The following is a 14,583-nucleotide window of genomic DNA, read 5'->3' as shown; positions in this document are numbered from 1 at the left end:
ATGCATTGTGCTAAGAATACCACGTTCTAGAAGACAGCGAAGAATTTCTCAAAAGAAGAAGAAGAGCCGAGGGCTATACTTTGGAGTTCAATGTGTGTTGCCGGCCCATGTAGAACGGCCGAGCGCGGGACATTTCTGACCCCGAAGGGTTCATGCACAGGCGGCTGCTTAGACACATTTGCAACCTCATACCTTCCGACGTCTTCAGCAACACCGCAAAGCTGAGTATCGCGTCGCAGCTATCGCTTCTTTTGATGGTGGAAGCTTTAGCCTTCGGACTGGCCACGCGAAGTCGCTATCACGATCCCTTTGGTGGCATAGTTGCGCTTCACACCTTACCTAGGTACCTAGGTAGATTCGGATGGCGTTCTACGTGGCGCGGTCGAAACCAGGTCCTTTTCTGCATCAGCGCATCTTCATCGGTGCTGTAAGCTCCAGAGACGACAGTTGCTCCAGCATCCTCCGGATGTCGGACCTGTTCTATCTGTACGTACGCGCCGGCATCGCGCTTGCGGTCGCCTACGCGCTGACCATACCCACATTGCCACGTTATTGACGCTGAGCACGTCCTGCGCACTAAAATCGTCTCAAGAGATACTCTTTACGGTATGAAGATCGCGAGTATCTGTCTCGAGGCGCCAGGAGCAACGGTCGTCGTTTCCTCGGTATTCGTTATTCGCCGCATTGCTTTGCCAAGCATCGTCGAGCAACTGTGCCTCCTTCAGATTGTACATTGCAGTAGATCGGATGCTTCTCGTAGCAAAATGGCACGGTATTTAGGAGATACAATGTATCGCAGTAGTCTCCTTCAACACAGCGGTCGGCTTCACTTTTCATTTTGATCATGGATCTTTTTGGATACGGGACGTCTCTTGAGCTAGATGCGAAATTTGTGAGAACTGGCGCATGGTAAGTTCAACTCGTTGAAGTTCCGTATCATAGCTCGGAAACCTTTACTGACAAGTTCGCATCTAGGACTAACCAGGATGATGGGCCCATCCTCGGAAGAACGATAACGACTGACACGCAAACTGGCAATCTTGTCGTTGCGCTACTAGCTATATTATCAACCCTTGGTATGACCAACTAGGGTATGATTCGACGTATCCCTAACAAGATCAGGTACGGCACATCTTTGGCATCTGATTGCATTTGCGATCCATCAAATTCGAGCCAATGGCCATCCAACAGATGCTTTGTTCCGGCAACAACAAGCGCTGCTCCGTACGCTTCCGACTCCAAGCTCAGTCATTGCTGAGGCACTAAAGCTATATTGGGCTTGGAGGAAAAAGGCCGATCGACCCTTCCTACGGTCAATATTGTTGGTACTCATCGCCATGCTTTTCGCAGCGATAACGATTACCGCCTCCATATTCTCCTCTCTCATTGTCGACACTGGAACGGTTACAGTCATGGTAGATTCTCCGAGTTGCGGACAAGTCAACGTCACTGGAACAGTATGGCGGCCTTACGGACAGCTGATTGACAGAGCTGCTTCTGCATACACTCGGGAATGCTACCGTGATGGCCCACTACCTCCAGCCTGCAATGTATTCACGCAACCCAACATACCGTTGAACGTTGAAAACGTTCCTTGTCCCTTCAATGACACCATGTGCGATACCAAGGACGCCGTTCGTATCGACTCCGGCCTCATTGATGTCAGCAAAACTTTCGGACTGAATCTCGCTGCTAAAGATCGTGTATCCTTTCGCAAGAAGACTGAGTGTACTGTTCTACCGGTAGAAGGATACTACGATGTCGTTGATCTGGAAGAGAGGCCTATGTGGAAACCCGATTATCGAGAGATCCTGCCAGGAGAACAGGTTGCCGTCTTTTTCTACGGGCCAAGGACACCCCTCGAGACTGGAGAGAGCTACATAGTACACCTTATTGCGTCGAATTCTAGTGGGAACCCATGGGTGCCTCGGTAAGTCAATATGATGATGGGTTCTGTTAAGGGTTCAGCTGATTTAAGCAAAAAGCGGCCTGCAGTGGTTTAGAAAGAAGGAAACCATTGCCCTATCAAGTTGGATTCCCAGGAGGGGAATTGAACCTGTCAACCCCGAAGAAGCGGAAAGCGATATCATCTTGAAGCAGTTCTTTGGTGGTTCCCTCTCTTTCGAAAAGCCGATCAACGACCCGCTCTATTCTTCACATAAAGAATACGAAAAGGTTGACTTCTCTACTGGCGAGACATCTATACGCTATCAGGCTGATCATCCTAGCAAGGCGGTTGCATGTACCCAGAACGTGAGTCAAGAGCTTATTTTCACACAGCAACATCCACTAACAGCCCACAGTTGCAATACTGCCATGCAAGGGATGGCAAAGACGATTGGTGTACACCAATGGAAGGTGTACCCATCCCCTCCATATCGAGCAGGATTTTTCGGAAGCAAACGAGGTGCAGCGGGCGATATTAGAGCTGTTGATCAGGTCAACGTGGTTGCACCCAACCTCGGACGTTTTATCTTGCAAGGTCAACACAATGATATCTTTGAACGAATTCACAGTTAAAGACATACCGGACGACTTCTGGAAACAGGAAGTACTTGGCTGGGAACAAGAGACTTGGGGCGCTTTGCAAGTCATGGTATCGCGTCATGCTATAGGGCCCGAAGAAGGCGATCCTTCGGCAGATGGATACCGCATAGAGCCGAAGACTGAGGGCGAGTGGACGCTTTGTGGGGCGCAGAAGATGAAGAAGACTGGTGGATTTGTGTGAGTATCCTTGCTCCACTGCAAAGTGTTTGACAACATTTACTAACTCATACCAGTAACATCAACGTCTTCGGTCTCTCGTTCATCATAGCCTTCTCCGTTCTCGTCGCAATCATCGACATCACACTCCTCAAATTCCTCGTCTACCTCACTCGCTTCCGCCGCGCACTCGGTCCTCGCATCGCACGCTGGACACAAGATGGAGTATGGCAGCTTCAGCGCCGGGCCTATGAGGGGGAAGGCCACCGCAATTGGACTGATCTGGAAAGCGAAATTCCGCTCATGGAGAAGGGTCATAAGCTCAAGGATCTACCGATCATGTGGCGGCCTGGCAAGAGTCCGATGATGGTGCAGACGTCTTCGTTCGCTTCTACGAACTCGATGGTATCGGAGCAGCAGTCGGTGAGCGAGTTAGCGGCGGAGGATGTGGAGACCGCGCCGGTTGTCACTGGGCCGCAGAGGGGCTGGTTTAGCTTCGCGCGACGTTAAGTCTTGTAATTTGGTTGCAAGCGCCCGAAGTTCATCATGACTTCATGATCAAATTGAACTTTTTATAGCTAATTACTCAAAGATATTTCTCTCCAACCTTCGGTTTCGTTACAGGTTTCGATGAAAGCGAACAATGATTTCCCCCTTCAAACATGTTACCCTCCGTGACGCCCCACTGAACAGGTCGCAAGTGAGGATCGACGTCGTCTGGTGGTGGATGACATGCCGCACTCATGACTAGACTACAGGATGCCGCAAAGGGTATTCGAACCCTCATCTGTCTTCGCCCTATCCATGCTACGGATCCTACAAGGACGTAAAAGCAGAGAATCAAAGTTATAAAGCTTATTGCCGAGAACCCGATTGCAGACTGAGAATTAGCCTGCATGATCTTTCCCTCTCGGTCATAAGCGTCGATACGCACGATAAAGATGCTCTGGGATAATAGCCAATGTAGACCACCACTCACTGCAGCTAGAGGGAGGGACCAGCGATATGGTAGCTGGAGGATGTACTTTTCGCGTTGGTCCCCGACAGGACGAGTTACACGTAGGCCTTTGCGCGAGACTGCCAAGTTATTCCACTCCGCAGCTCCAGCCATAGCAGTACATTCGCTATTAATTGCGAGATAAAAGTAGGACAGCACCAATTGGGCGATATTGGCAAGCCACGCGTTCAAAAGTGTGGCCTGGGCGGACGTTTCAGTTTGGCGGAACGCGGTAAGGCTTGCGGATCCCCATCTTGGACTTGTGAGTCCTAGAGTCGAGAGTAGTATCACTAGACCGTAGAAGAGTGCACAGCCAATTGCATAGCTAGTAAGACGTTAACCTCGCGCTTTTTTAGTTAACAGTTCCAGGTGAACTTACATGGCATACGAGGTATATACTCGGTCTCTGTCGAGGGCAGTGGAGTATTGACTGCGTCGTTTGGTCCAAAGATTGCCACATTTACGAATTATAATCCCAAGTAGATCTTGATCCTCTTTTGAAATGTCTGTGACAGCCCCAACTTTGGCGATGACTTCGTGTCTGGTTGATACACACATGCCCCTGGTCGTTAAGTCGGGGTACGCCAGAAATGAGGCTGCTCCATCTCCGACAGTAACAATATAGTCTAGGTTTTCCATGAATACCACCCACAACATCGTAAACAGCTTCACGACGTTACAGACGATCACAATCGCCATGAAGGTGAGACTTAGCTCGATGCGACTGGATGTTTTGACGTGATACTCTGCAAATCCGTGAGTGTAACGAGCCCAAATCTGGTTGCCGTCTTCCGTAGAGGCGGTGATTGTCGAATTAATCCTGACATACGTCCAAGTGCCATTGATGATACTTCGGTTGAGGTATAAATCGTGTTCTATTTCAAAGGGCCAGGATGCGTTTGGATTCCAAAGTACTTCTGGACCGCTAAACGGCCATCCATTCTCACCCAGTTCTGGAAGCTCCGACTTATTTCCATGAAAGTAGCCGTCGATCGCAAGGTACAAGTCTCCGTATTCATGGAAACTGGTGTCCACATGGTATGCACTGTCTATTCTGCTATTGTCGAGTGTTACATTGCGATCGTCGTTGGTGGCTGTATCAGCCTGAAGTGATAGACTCTCGTACTCAATAGAGTCTGTTGGTAGCAGGGAGATGTTGTACTTATTGTCTGCTCCGATGTAAAAGACTGCAGAGTTGTAGCTGAGACTGGTAAGCCATCAAACTGATCCGATGAAAAGTTGATATAAACCTACAATAAGTGTATAGGTATAGAGGACATTACCATGATGATGCACAGAAGCTTCCGTCGGGTTGGGATATAACTGAAGTTATGAACGCTAAGAATCCCGATATCAAGCCAATGGCGTGCAGAGTGAGCTCGATCGATATCGCTTCTTGTTGGCGAGCTCAGTACCTGCATGGTATAGTTAGAAGCAGCTAGAAGAACTGTACTGAGCGCATTGATCACGATGTGGATAGCGCTAGACCACCAAGACATGTCTTTGGCCTTTCCAGTTGACAGCACGGTAAAGTTGTCCGCAGAGCCGTGCCGTAGTGAGCCGAACACCAGGATGCCTATGTTGCAGCAAAGAACAAGCGACGAAGCAAAGGAGCCTAATAGAACACCCATACGCCAACCGTGAAACCGGCTGTTCGAAGAGACGTCTTTGAATCGGCGGCTGAGCCACTGAAACGGCCAGGTTATGTCACGAATGACTGGTAGTTTCCAGAAAGCTTTGACGACCACGTTGATCTGGTGCATTCTTTGGGTGGGCCGATCATCGTCCGCTTCTGAAGAGGATGAAGACGTGACTGACGAAAATGAAGACCTGGCATTCTGGATTTTGAGCAAGGTCTGAGTGTCTGGATTGCCTGTTCGGTATAATCTGTCTGCCTGTAAGCTCCACCGGAAGATGATAATGGTATGAACATAGCACTTACGGATAGTACGTCAGTTCAGTTCCTCCATCGAACGCCTCTGCACCGAAAGAACAGGGCGATCTTTCGGGTTCAAAGTCTTGATCATCATCTGGCAGATACGATCCTGTCGATGATGAAGTTGACCAAGAGCGAGATGTCTGGGACAACGATAATCGGCGCCCTGCTGACCCAGAAGTAACAGAGGCTATGTGGTGGTCTTGGAATGGATCCATAATAGCTCAAAAGCCTTCGATTCCTTGCCTAGAAGTGTATGCCAGATTCCACGAGGTCAAAGTATTGATATTATAATAACGGTGCCGCATTCAGCGAGGAGAATAAAATGGGAGAGAGAAACAGTGTTCGCCTTTTGACATGGAACTCGAGTAACAATTTCATCGGAGAAGGCTGGGAAGTAGCCTCTAATAAGTTCAAGCCCCCCATAAATTTCTTATCGAGAAGGCTGAAGCATGGCAGACTTAGAGCCATTGTGCCGCCTGAACTCGGCTTGGTGGCGGCTGCGATAGACCTCCGGCGCAGATGGGGGCTGATGAACGTGCGTGAAATGGGTTCTTGCAGAGAGCTGAGGGCCTAGCTGCGGCCTCCCTGGACAATGCGTGACCAAAATAGGTGTGCCTATGTGCAAGCATTCTTCGCGCATTCCGCCTTGGATATCACAACGTGTAAAAACACGGTTTCTGACACAGGCTCCACCATGGTGATGTGCCAGAGAGCGAGAAAGTCTGAAAGTCTTGTTATTGCCATGAGCGGATCCCCATCTGGCGTGGTGACAGCCACTTCAGCCACTTCAGCCCTCGGGTAACGATAGACCAGGCTAGAAGCCAGCCTTGCCTATACACGGCAGGAGCCATGTTCAGTTCGCGATGAGTGTGGGTGCACGAACGTCGAAGCGAAATCCCTGTTCCCTGTTTGGTTGAGACCGTATTCATTGCCCGGCCTTGAAGGTGCCGATGCTCGTGTTGTGGTCGAAAAGCTGATGTTGTGCTGTGCGGGTGAGTATCGCACTTGCCGAGAACGACAGCCCCCACCAAACAATACAGTCAGGCAGGGAAGGAGTCCTCCATACACCAGGACAGACACATCATCCACCGACAGCTGTGTTTCGGAGCACAACACCAGCGAGCGCTTACACTTGTTGATACAATGGACAAAATAGACCAATATGAACTTGAATGATTCGATTCTCAATCCTAAACGGCTTTCGCTCTTAAACATGCTAAAACATGCAATCCATCATCCGATGTACATAGAATACAAAATACATCCCTCATTTCCTTTCCAAATTACCAATCCTCTAGTATGTACGCTTGAATGGTGGTACAGCCTTGCACTCAGCCTCGTCCAAAGTGGTACCAACAACCTTCCTGTAACCTAATTGAGTCTCGCCGTGTGGCTTCTTCTGCCACGACAATGTGTGCTTCATCCACTGGTCATCGTCACGGTCGGGGAAGTCCTCACGGGCGTGAGCACCTCGTGACTCTTTACGGTTGGCGGCGGATTCGGCAGTCTGTACGGCGCAGGTGAGGAGGTTGCGTAGCTCAAGGGTCTCGACAAGGTCGGAGTTCCAAATCATGCTGCGGTCCTTGATACCAACGTTGGCGAAGTCGGCGTCGACGTCGTGGATCTTCTTGACACCCTCGTCGAGCGACTCTTGGGTTCGGAAGACGGCGACATCGGTCTGCATGACCTTCTGCATCTGGAGACGGACCTCGGCAGTCGACTTGGCGCCGTCAGATGTGCGGATCTGGTCGAGGACGGAGATGGAATCGGCACCGGCATCGGCGGAGACGGGGTCAGCCTTCTGGCCGGGGCTGAAGTTGTCGCGGATGGTGTGAGAAACAGCACGACCGAAAACGATAAGGTCGAGTAGGGAGTTGGCACCGAGACGGTTGGCTCCGTGGACAGAGACAGAGGCAGCCTCTCCGCAAGCGAACAGACCTGGGACGACCTGGTCGTTACCCTGAGCGTCTTGGGTGATGACCTCACCAGTGTACTTGGTGGGGATACCACCCATGTTGTAGTGCACGGTAGGAAGAACAGGGATGGGCTGCTTGGTGACATCGACACCAGCAAAAATGGCGGCAGTCTCAGAGATACCAGGTAGACGCTCGTGAAGGACCTCGGCGGGCAGATGGCTGAGCTGAAGGTAGATGTGGTCCTTCTCCGGTCCGACACCACGGCCCTCACGGATTTCCAGGGTCATAGATCGGGATACGACATCGCGGGAGGCAAGATCCTTGGCAGTGGGTGCGTAACGCTCCATGAACCGTTCACCCTCGGAGTTGAGAAGGTAACCACCCTCTCCACGGGATCCTTCAGTGATCAAGCAGCCAGCGCCGTAGATACCAGTGGGGTGGAACTGGACGAATTCTAGATCCTGATTGGGAAGACCTGCGCGAGCAACCATAGCCATACCGTCACCCGTGCAGGTGTGGGCGGATGTGCAGCTGAAGTAGGCACGTCCGTAACCACCAGTGGCCAAGACGGTGTTCTTTGCGATGAATCGGTGGATGGTTCCGTCTTCCTGGTTGTATGCGACAACACCCTTGCAGACGCCGTCCTCCATGATCAGATCAGTGGCGAAGAACTCGATGAAGTACTTGGTGTTGTGTCGTAGCGATTGTCCGTACAGAGTGTGGAGGAGAGCGTGACCAGTACGGTCGGCAGCAGCACAGCATCGGTATGCTTGGCCACCCTTGCCGTACTTCTGGGACTGTCCACCGAAAGCACGCTGGTAGCTGGATGATGTTAGTACTCTGCACAAACTAGAGCTGGTTTGACCCTACATCTTGCCATCGTCAGTTCGCGAGAAGGGGCAGCCGTAGTTCTCAAGTTCGATGACGGATTGAGGCGCCTCTCTTGTCATGTAATGAATGGCGTCCTGGTCTCCAAGCCAATCTGATCCCTTGACAGTGTCGTACATATGCCACCGCCAGTCATCCTCGTGCATGCTACACATATCCGTCAGCTGCTGTTATACCCATCGCATGTTTGTCCAGTCCACCTACTTTCCGAGCGCGGCGTTGATACCACCCTGTGCTGCGACTGTGTGCGATCGAGTGGGGAAAAGCTTGGATATACAGGCTGTGTTGAAACCAGCTTCAGCGAGACCGAATGCCGCGCGGAGACCAGCTCCTCCAGCGCCAACAACAATGGCATCGTATTCGTGGTCGATGACGGGGTATTTGCTCGAGATGAAGCCTGACGCTTCCTTCGCCCTCAGGTTCTCGGTAGCGAATATGCGCTGCGCTGGCCGGGTGGAAGAGAAGGCTCGTGTAGTTGGGCGGAAGCTCCTCGCGAGCTATGAGGCGAGCATTAGCCATTGAACAATAAACACTCGGAAGAAGACGTGGAATATCCAAGGGCATTTTCCAGCACTGCGAAAGTGTCGTGTCGACATGCGACATTCTGCCAACGCCATGTGGGATGTGGCACACGCCTCGGTGCGGCGGATGCCGGGCTTGTCGACCGTCGACTGCGACTGCGTGGGTGGGAGGGCTGTCAAAACTCACCTGGCTTGCAAGCTGCGTACGACGCATCCTGAGACAACTCATTTTGGCGGTAGCCGAAGAGCGGAGAGTATACAACGGGAGTGCGAAAGGTCCTGGTGGATTTGAAGTTGGAGGTCAATGATGGCAGTTGCGACCTACGGCGTTACTTACCAACTAAAATCGGAGCGCGCTAATTGGGTCGGTAGGCCTCGGCTGCATTGCCTCCCAAGTACCTGCCCTTCATTCCGGCTTTTCTTCTTGATGAACGTGATGCATCTTTGCCTCTATTGCAGGGTCACGCAGTCCATATAGGCTATCAACACAGAGGCTATGGGTTCGGGTGTACTTTGCACAGCAAGGCCCTTGGCGATTATAGACATGATCCCATCAACAAACTCATCCCACATTAAATTATTACACGCTTGACAGCCAACTTTCGGCTTTGGACATTCGGGACAATGATGGTACCTGCGAAGCACATGGCAACTGCTGTCACTTCGGCTGACTCATGCACCTTGTCTGGGCCGACAGTTGTTGCCGCTGGCGCTCAAGATGTCGAGCCTCATTCGTCGTCGTCATAGACCTTCTCACACGATCACAACGTTGTTCCCCAGTCGTTGTACCAGGGAATTTTCTCCGCACGTTACGTTGCTAATATAGGTGTCGCTACTACCGTTAGTACACCATTCTTATTTACTCCAAGACCCTTTTTGTCAGCCGCATCAACGTCTGAATTGCGCATGTTCATACAACCTTCTCAAATCCTCGTTACAAGTACATGGGATGACGCTTGCAAATCGACATTATGTTAGCTTTATTAAATCAACTCGTACAAAGGAAAAACATTAAACATTTACCTCTTAAAAGCCTACATTGCCGTGGAGAATATCTAAACTTCAACTATTACACCAATGTCTGTTTGCACGGGTGACATCCCACGCTGTCTTTTCTGCATTCTCGGTTCTCTCACGCAAGTCGCGCACGGACACACACCATGGTCAAATTCCCACCTTATACAGGTGAAATGCTGAGCAGGTCTGGAGCCTACATCAGCGTTAGATCTCCCACTTTGCAAGTTTTCATGTTGATGTAGACTGCGGACCTGTTTAGGTTTTTCCGAGGTTGACCAGCGAGCGCCACTGGGAGAGACGGTTTTCACGCATCACACATTGATAACACATATTTGAATTGGGGAATCGTTGAATTTTTGTTCAATCGCTCATGACTGGCATCCATATAGTAAACCTATCCTCTGCGCCCAAGCCCGTGAGAAGAAAGCATGCACTCCGTAGCACCATCTCGAGACTTCTAGGACGAAGTCTGGAGGTCCTTCTTGAGGACACCCTCATATTGCCTCTTCTCCGCCGGTGTCTGGTAAGCACCGTGACCGAACTTGGAAGAGGTGTCGATCCACTTGAGCTCGACCTTCTCCAGCGCCCTCCTGCTGGTGTGGGTGAACATGGACTTGCGCAGGGTCATGACGCGCTTCTTGACACCTGGGCAGTTACCCTTGAGGAGGAGGAAGTCGTTCTTAACCTCACCGTAGCGGACGAAGCCACCCATTCTGATTTGTGTTAGTAGTGATTACCGGCCAGTGTGACATATGACTTACGGTGTGATGCGCTTCTTGGAGACGTCGAACTCGGTGGAGGCGTTACCCTCATCCTCGCCCTTGCCGAGACGGTAGATCTTGTGGTTGACAGAGGTACGGTGGTGGTAACCCATCTGACCAGCACGGGCAACAGTCCATTGGACGTGGGCCGGGTGCCAGGCACCGATACAGGCGACCTTACGGAGACCCTTGTGTGTCTTACGCGGGAGCTTCTTGGTGCCCCATCGGGAGGTGACACCGTTGTATCCGTGACCCTTGGTGACGGCGATAACGTCGATCATCTCGTTGTCCTCGAAGATGGAGCCGATCTCGATGGGCTTCTCGAACAGACCGTGGGCGTACGAGACCTTGTCGGCGATGCTGCCACCGTTGACCTGGATCTCCATGAGATGGGCCTTCTTCTGCTTGAGCGGGGTCTTGTGGATCTGGGTGTGGGCGAGAACGCGGATGACGGTGCAGTACTTCTTCATGCGCTCGAGCTCCTTGGTGATAGACTGGCCGTTCTCCTCGGAGTGCTTCTTGGCGTACTTGGTGAAGGCCTTCTTCTTGCTCTTGTACCAGTTGCGGTAGAAGCGGCGCTTGACCTCGTCGCTCAAGTGCTCAGCCCAGACGGTGGTGAGCGAGCGGAGACCACGGGGAGTCTCGATGTAGCCGACAAGACCGACAGCGATCATCTGCGGCCGTGTTAGTAGTGCGCCAAAATTGCTCGGAATTGGCTGTGCGTACGGGAGGAGTCTCGATGACGGTGCAGGCCTCGACAATCTCCTTCTTGTGCAGCTTGGCACCTGGTCGGTCGAGATCGCGGACGATTGTGGTCATACCGGCCTTGTAGCCCATGGCGGCCGTCAGGTGGACGGGCTTCTTGGGGTCATCCTTAGGGAAGCTGGCAATTGCAGTGAGCAGGCTGTCCGACAGTGGGCGGTGGTGACATGGGAATTTACCTCTTCACCTTACCCCGGTGACGGGCGGCGCGCTTTCGCGGCAAGAATGCCAGAGACCCGTGGCGGGGGGCTTCGAACTTCCTGTGTGACATGGTTCGATTCCTGTGGTTAGTTGGAGGAGTTGGAGGAGTCGTCAAGGAAAAGTCCTCTTGAATATTGAGGTTGACGGAGGAAAGTGCGAGCGGACGGCGCTAGTACAAGTTAGCGCGCCTTCCGACCTTGCTTGCCAAGACACGTCCACGGATCGCAGTTGCCCCACGTTAGAGGCAGTGAAGGTAGCAACAACACACTTGATCTCTGTAACGTGCGCTGTTGCCCCCTACGTCGTCGCCCGCCCTCGTCATTCCGCCGCCGACTCGATTCCGCCGGAGCTTCAACGATCAGCCCGCCCAACCGCCAACCCCGCCATCGGCCACGGCCAGCAGACACCGCTCCCACTACATCATTCCCAGCACTCACTCACCCACCACCCTCGACCTTGGCGGCGCTACCTCACCCGGGCCCCACGACAAGCTCAACAGCTCGCACACTGAACACCCATAGTACATTGCGTACGAACACGACAGAGCACTCGCTACCCTTGACCGCACGCCGCTGGTGTCCCGCAATCCTTGTCCAGAATCATGGTAGAAGCCGAAGGCAATCCCACGACGTGGAAATTCACCCAGTACGTACCGCATGCTACACATCTCCTTTAGGCCCCTCAGCTCAGCTCGGTTGCTGCTGTGCTCGCCACTAGCTCAAATCGCACTGGAAACGCCACTGACTGGAGCAGGTGCTTCGGCGACAAAGGCGATGTTGAAGACATAACCGAAGGTACGTACCGTTTCTTACCGTTGCGCTCTCTGTACATTCATTAATACCTGCATGCAATTGCTGACAGCGAGCGCAGCCGACATCATCTCAACCGTCGAGTTCGACCAGACGGGCAACTACCTTGCAACCGGTGACAAGGGCGGTCGTGTGGTTTTGTTCGAGAGGAACGAGACGGTATGCCCTTCTCTACTATGACCTCGCGCTGGTTCAAGACTGACAAGATGCAGAAAAAAACCTGCGAATACAAGTTCCACACCGAGTTCCAATCGCACGAGCCTGAATTCGATTACCTGAAATCTCTCGAGATCGAAGAGAAGATCAACAAGATCAAGTGGTGCCGCCGGCAAAACGCTTCACACTATCTGCTTTCCACAAACGACAAGACAATCAAGCTATGGAAGGTATTTGAAAAGTCGCTGAAAGTGGTGGCGGAGAACAACCTGTCACACGAGTTGACACCTGGAGGTGGGGTTGCTGGTGGAGGTGGTCCCGTCAGGAACCCGAATGCACAGTTCCGCAGCGCCACCGATCTGAAGCTCCCACGGCTCACACATCACGACACAGTTGTCGCCGCAGTACCGCGAAAGACGTATGCCAACGCACACGCCTACCACATCAACAGCATATCAGTCAACAGCGATGGCGAGACGTTCATTAGTAGCGATGATCTGCGAATCAACCTCTGGAACCTGAACATCCAGGACCAGAGCTTCAACATCGTCGACATCAAGCCCGCCAACATGGAGGAGCTGACGGAGGTCATCACCGCTGCCGAGTTCCACCCTATCAGCTGCAACTGGTTCATGTACGCAAGCTCTAAGGGCACCATCAAGCTGGCCGACATGCGCGAGAGTGCTCTATGCGACCAGCATGCAAAGCGTAAGCCGTCCGTCTTTCCGCCTCAGCTAATACTAACCTCGCTCTACAGAATTTGAGCAAGAAGAAGATCCATCTTCGCGATCGTTCTTCTCTGAGATCATCTCATCCATCTCCGACGTCCGGTTTTCACACGACGGAAGATACATTCTGTCACGCGACTACCTGACTGTCAAGATCTGGGACGTAAACATGGAAAAGACTCCGGTCAAGACCATCCCAATCCATGAACATCTCCGACCGAGGCTCTGCGACACCTACGAAAACGACAGCATTTTCGACAAGTTCGAGGTTGTTTTCTCTGGGGATGCGAAGAATGTCATGACTGGTAGCTACAACAACAACTTCATGATATACCCATCCGATAACGACAAAGACACCGAGGTAGTTTTGCAGGCCGACAAGTCTGCATTCAAGGCGAAGAAGGTTGGAATCCCAACACCCATGAACTCGTCGACAAGCCCGACAGGCAGCAACACAAGTAAGAAAGGTGGCTCGAGGGCCGGCAGCCCTGCTGCTGGTGCAGTTGGACAGGGCCAACGCATGAGGAAGGAGACGGACGCAGATCAGATCGACTTCAACAAGAAGATCCTACACATGAGCTGGCATCCATTCGAAGACAGCATCGCTATAGCAGCAACAAACAACGTAAGCAGGCTTGTTCTCTTCACATGACCAAAATCTAACATCCTACAGCTTTTCGTCTTCTCCGCATTGTAGGGGTAGTCTTGGTTCGCGAACATCGCCACAGGATACATGTAAACAGGAGCATCAGCTTGTTGGGTTTCTGGTCATCTTTACTCTTCCATCTTCCTTTCAATGTTGGCAGCAGCCTGCCAGGCGGCGCTAGGATGATAGAACAGGAGCATTCTTGGCGAATCGGCGTGGGAATGCAGATGAGGAACGACGCAATGTGGTTTAACGATCGGGTAGCCGCAGAGCAGTGTAGATTGCAACACCACTATAATGACTCTGAGTGGTGCAGAGAAAGAACAAAAGAAACTCTCATCAACAAGTCTTGGTCCCACCTCTGCGTGAAACAGCGCAGGACATATCGCAGATGCTAAAAGACTGCGACAAGCACATGACAACTTTGTATGTGCTTTGCATTGTCGTGATGGACGTGAAGCACCCATATGCTCAAAATTGTTAACATCTTTCGTAAATTGTACGCAAAGATACCTAACGAGGCTCTGTTCTAGAAGTTT

The 14,583-nt window shown here is 51.8% G+C and overlaps 4 protein-coding genes across 4 annotated transcripts; 2 read left to right on the top strand and 2 right to left on the bottom strand.

The window, feature by feature from the left end:
* Positions 1-1,613: 1,613 nt before the first annotated feature.
* On the top strand, positions 1,614-3,213 carry J4E86_004607 (uncharacterized protein; the record flags this gene model as incomplete). The annotated part of the gene is made up of 4 exons (XM_051445145.1): positions 1,614-1,930; positions 2,004-2,253; positions 2,324-2,724; positions 2,781-3,213. The coding sequence occupies 4 exons, from the start codon at positions 1,614-1,616 to the stop codon at positions 3,211-3,213; spliced, it is 1,401 nt and encodes a 466-aa protein (XP_051303242.1).
* A 3,720-nt stretch (positions 3,214-6,933) lies between these two features.
* On the bottom strand, positions 6,934-9,193 carry SDH1_1 (succinate dehydrogenase flavoprotein subunit; the record flags this gene model as incomplete). Its single annotated transcript, XM_051445144.1, has 4 exons — positions 6,934-8,377; positions 8,426-8,590; positions 8,648-8,940; positions 9,152-9,193. The coding sequence occupies 4 exons, from the start codon at positions 9,191-9,193 to the stop codon at positions 6,934-6,936; spliced, it is 1,944 nt and encodes a 647-aa protein (XP_051303241.1).
* A 1,245-nt stretch (positions 9,194-10,438) lies between these two features.
* On the bottom strand, positions 10,439-11,775 carry RPL3 (60S ribosomal protein L3; the record flags this gene model as incomplete). Its single annotated transcript, XM_051445143.1, has 4 exons — positions 10,439-10,694; positions 10,743-11,416; positions 11,469-11,625; positions 11,684-11,775. The coding sequence occupies 4 exons, from the start codon at positions 11,773-11,775 to the stop codon at positions 10,439-10,441; spliced, it is 1,179 nt and encodes a 392-aa protein (XP_051303240.1).
* Positions 11,776-12,306: 531 nt separating this feature from the next.
* PAB1_1 (Protein phosphatase PP2A regulatory subunit B) lies at positions 12,307-14,095 on the top strand (the record flags this gene model as incomplete). The annotated part of the gene is made up of 6 exons (XM_051445142.1): positions 12,307-12,350; positions 12,459-12,499; positions 12,576-12,673; positions 12,727-13,378; positions 13,428-14,023; positions 14,072-14,095. 6 exons carry the CDS (start codon positions 12,307-12,309, stop codon positions 14,093-14,095), a joined length of 1,455 nt encoding a protein of 484 aa, XP_051303239.1.
* Positions 14,096-14,583: the final 488 nt, after the last annotated feature.

Source organism: Alternaria arbusti (genome assembly GCF_024043155.1).
Source record: "Alternaria arbusti strain BMP 1465 chromosome Unknown scaffold_5, whole genome shotgun sequence".
Lineage (NCBI taxonomy): Eukaryota > Fungi > Ascomycota > Dothideomycetes > Pleosporales > Pleosporaceae > Alternaria > Alternaria arbusti.
Note: the sequence above shows the minus strand (reverse complement) of the source record. Positions and strands in the feature narration are given on the sequence as shown.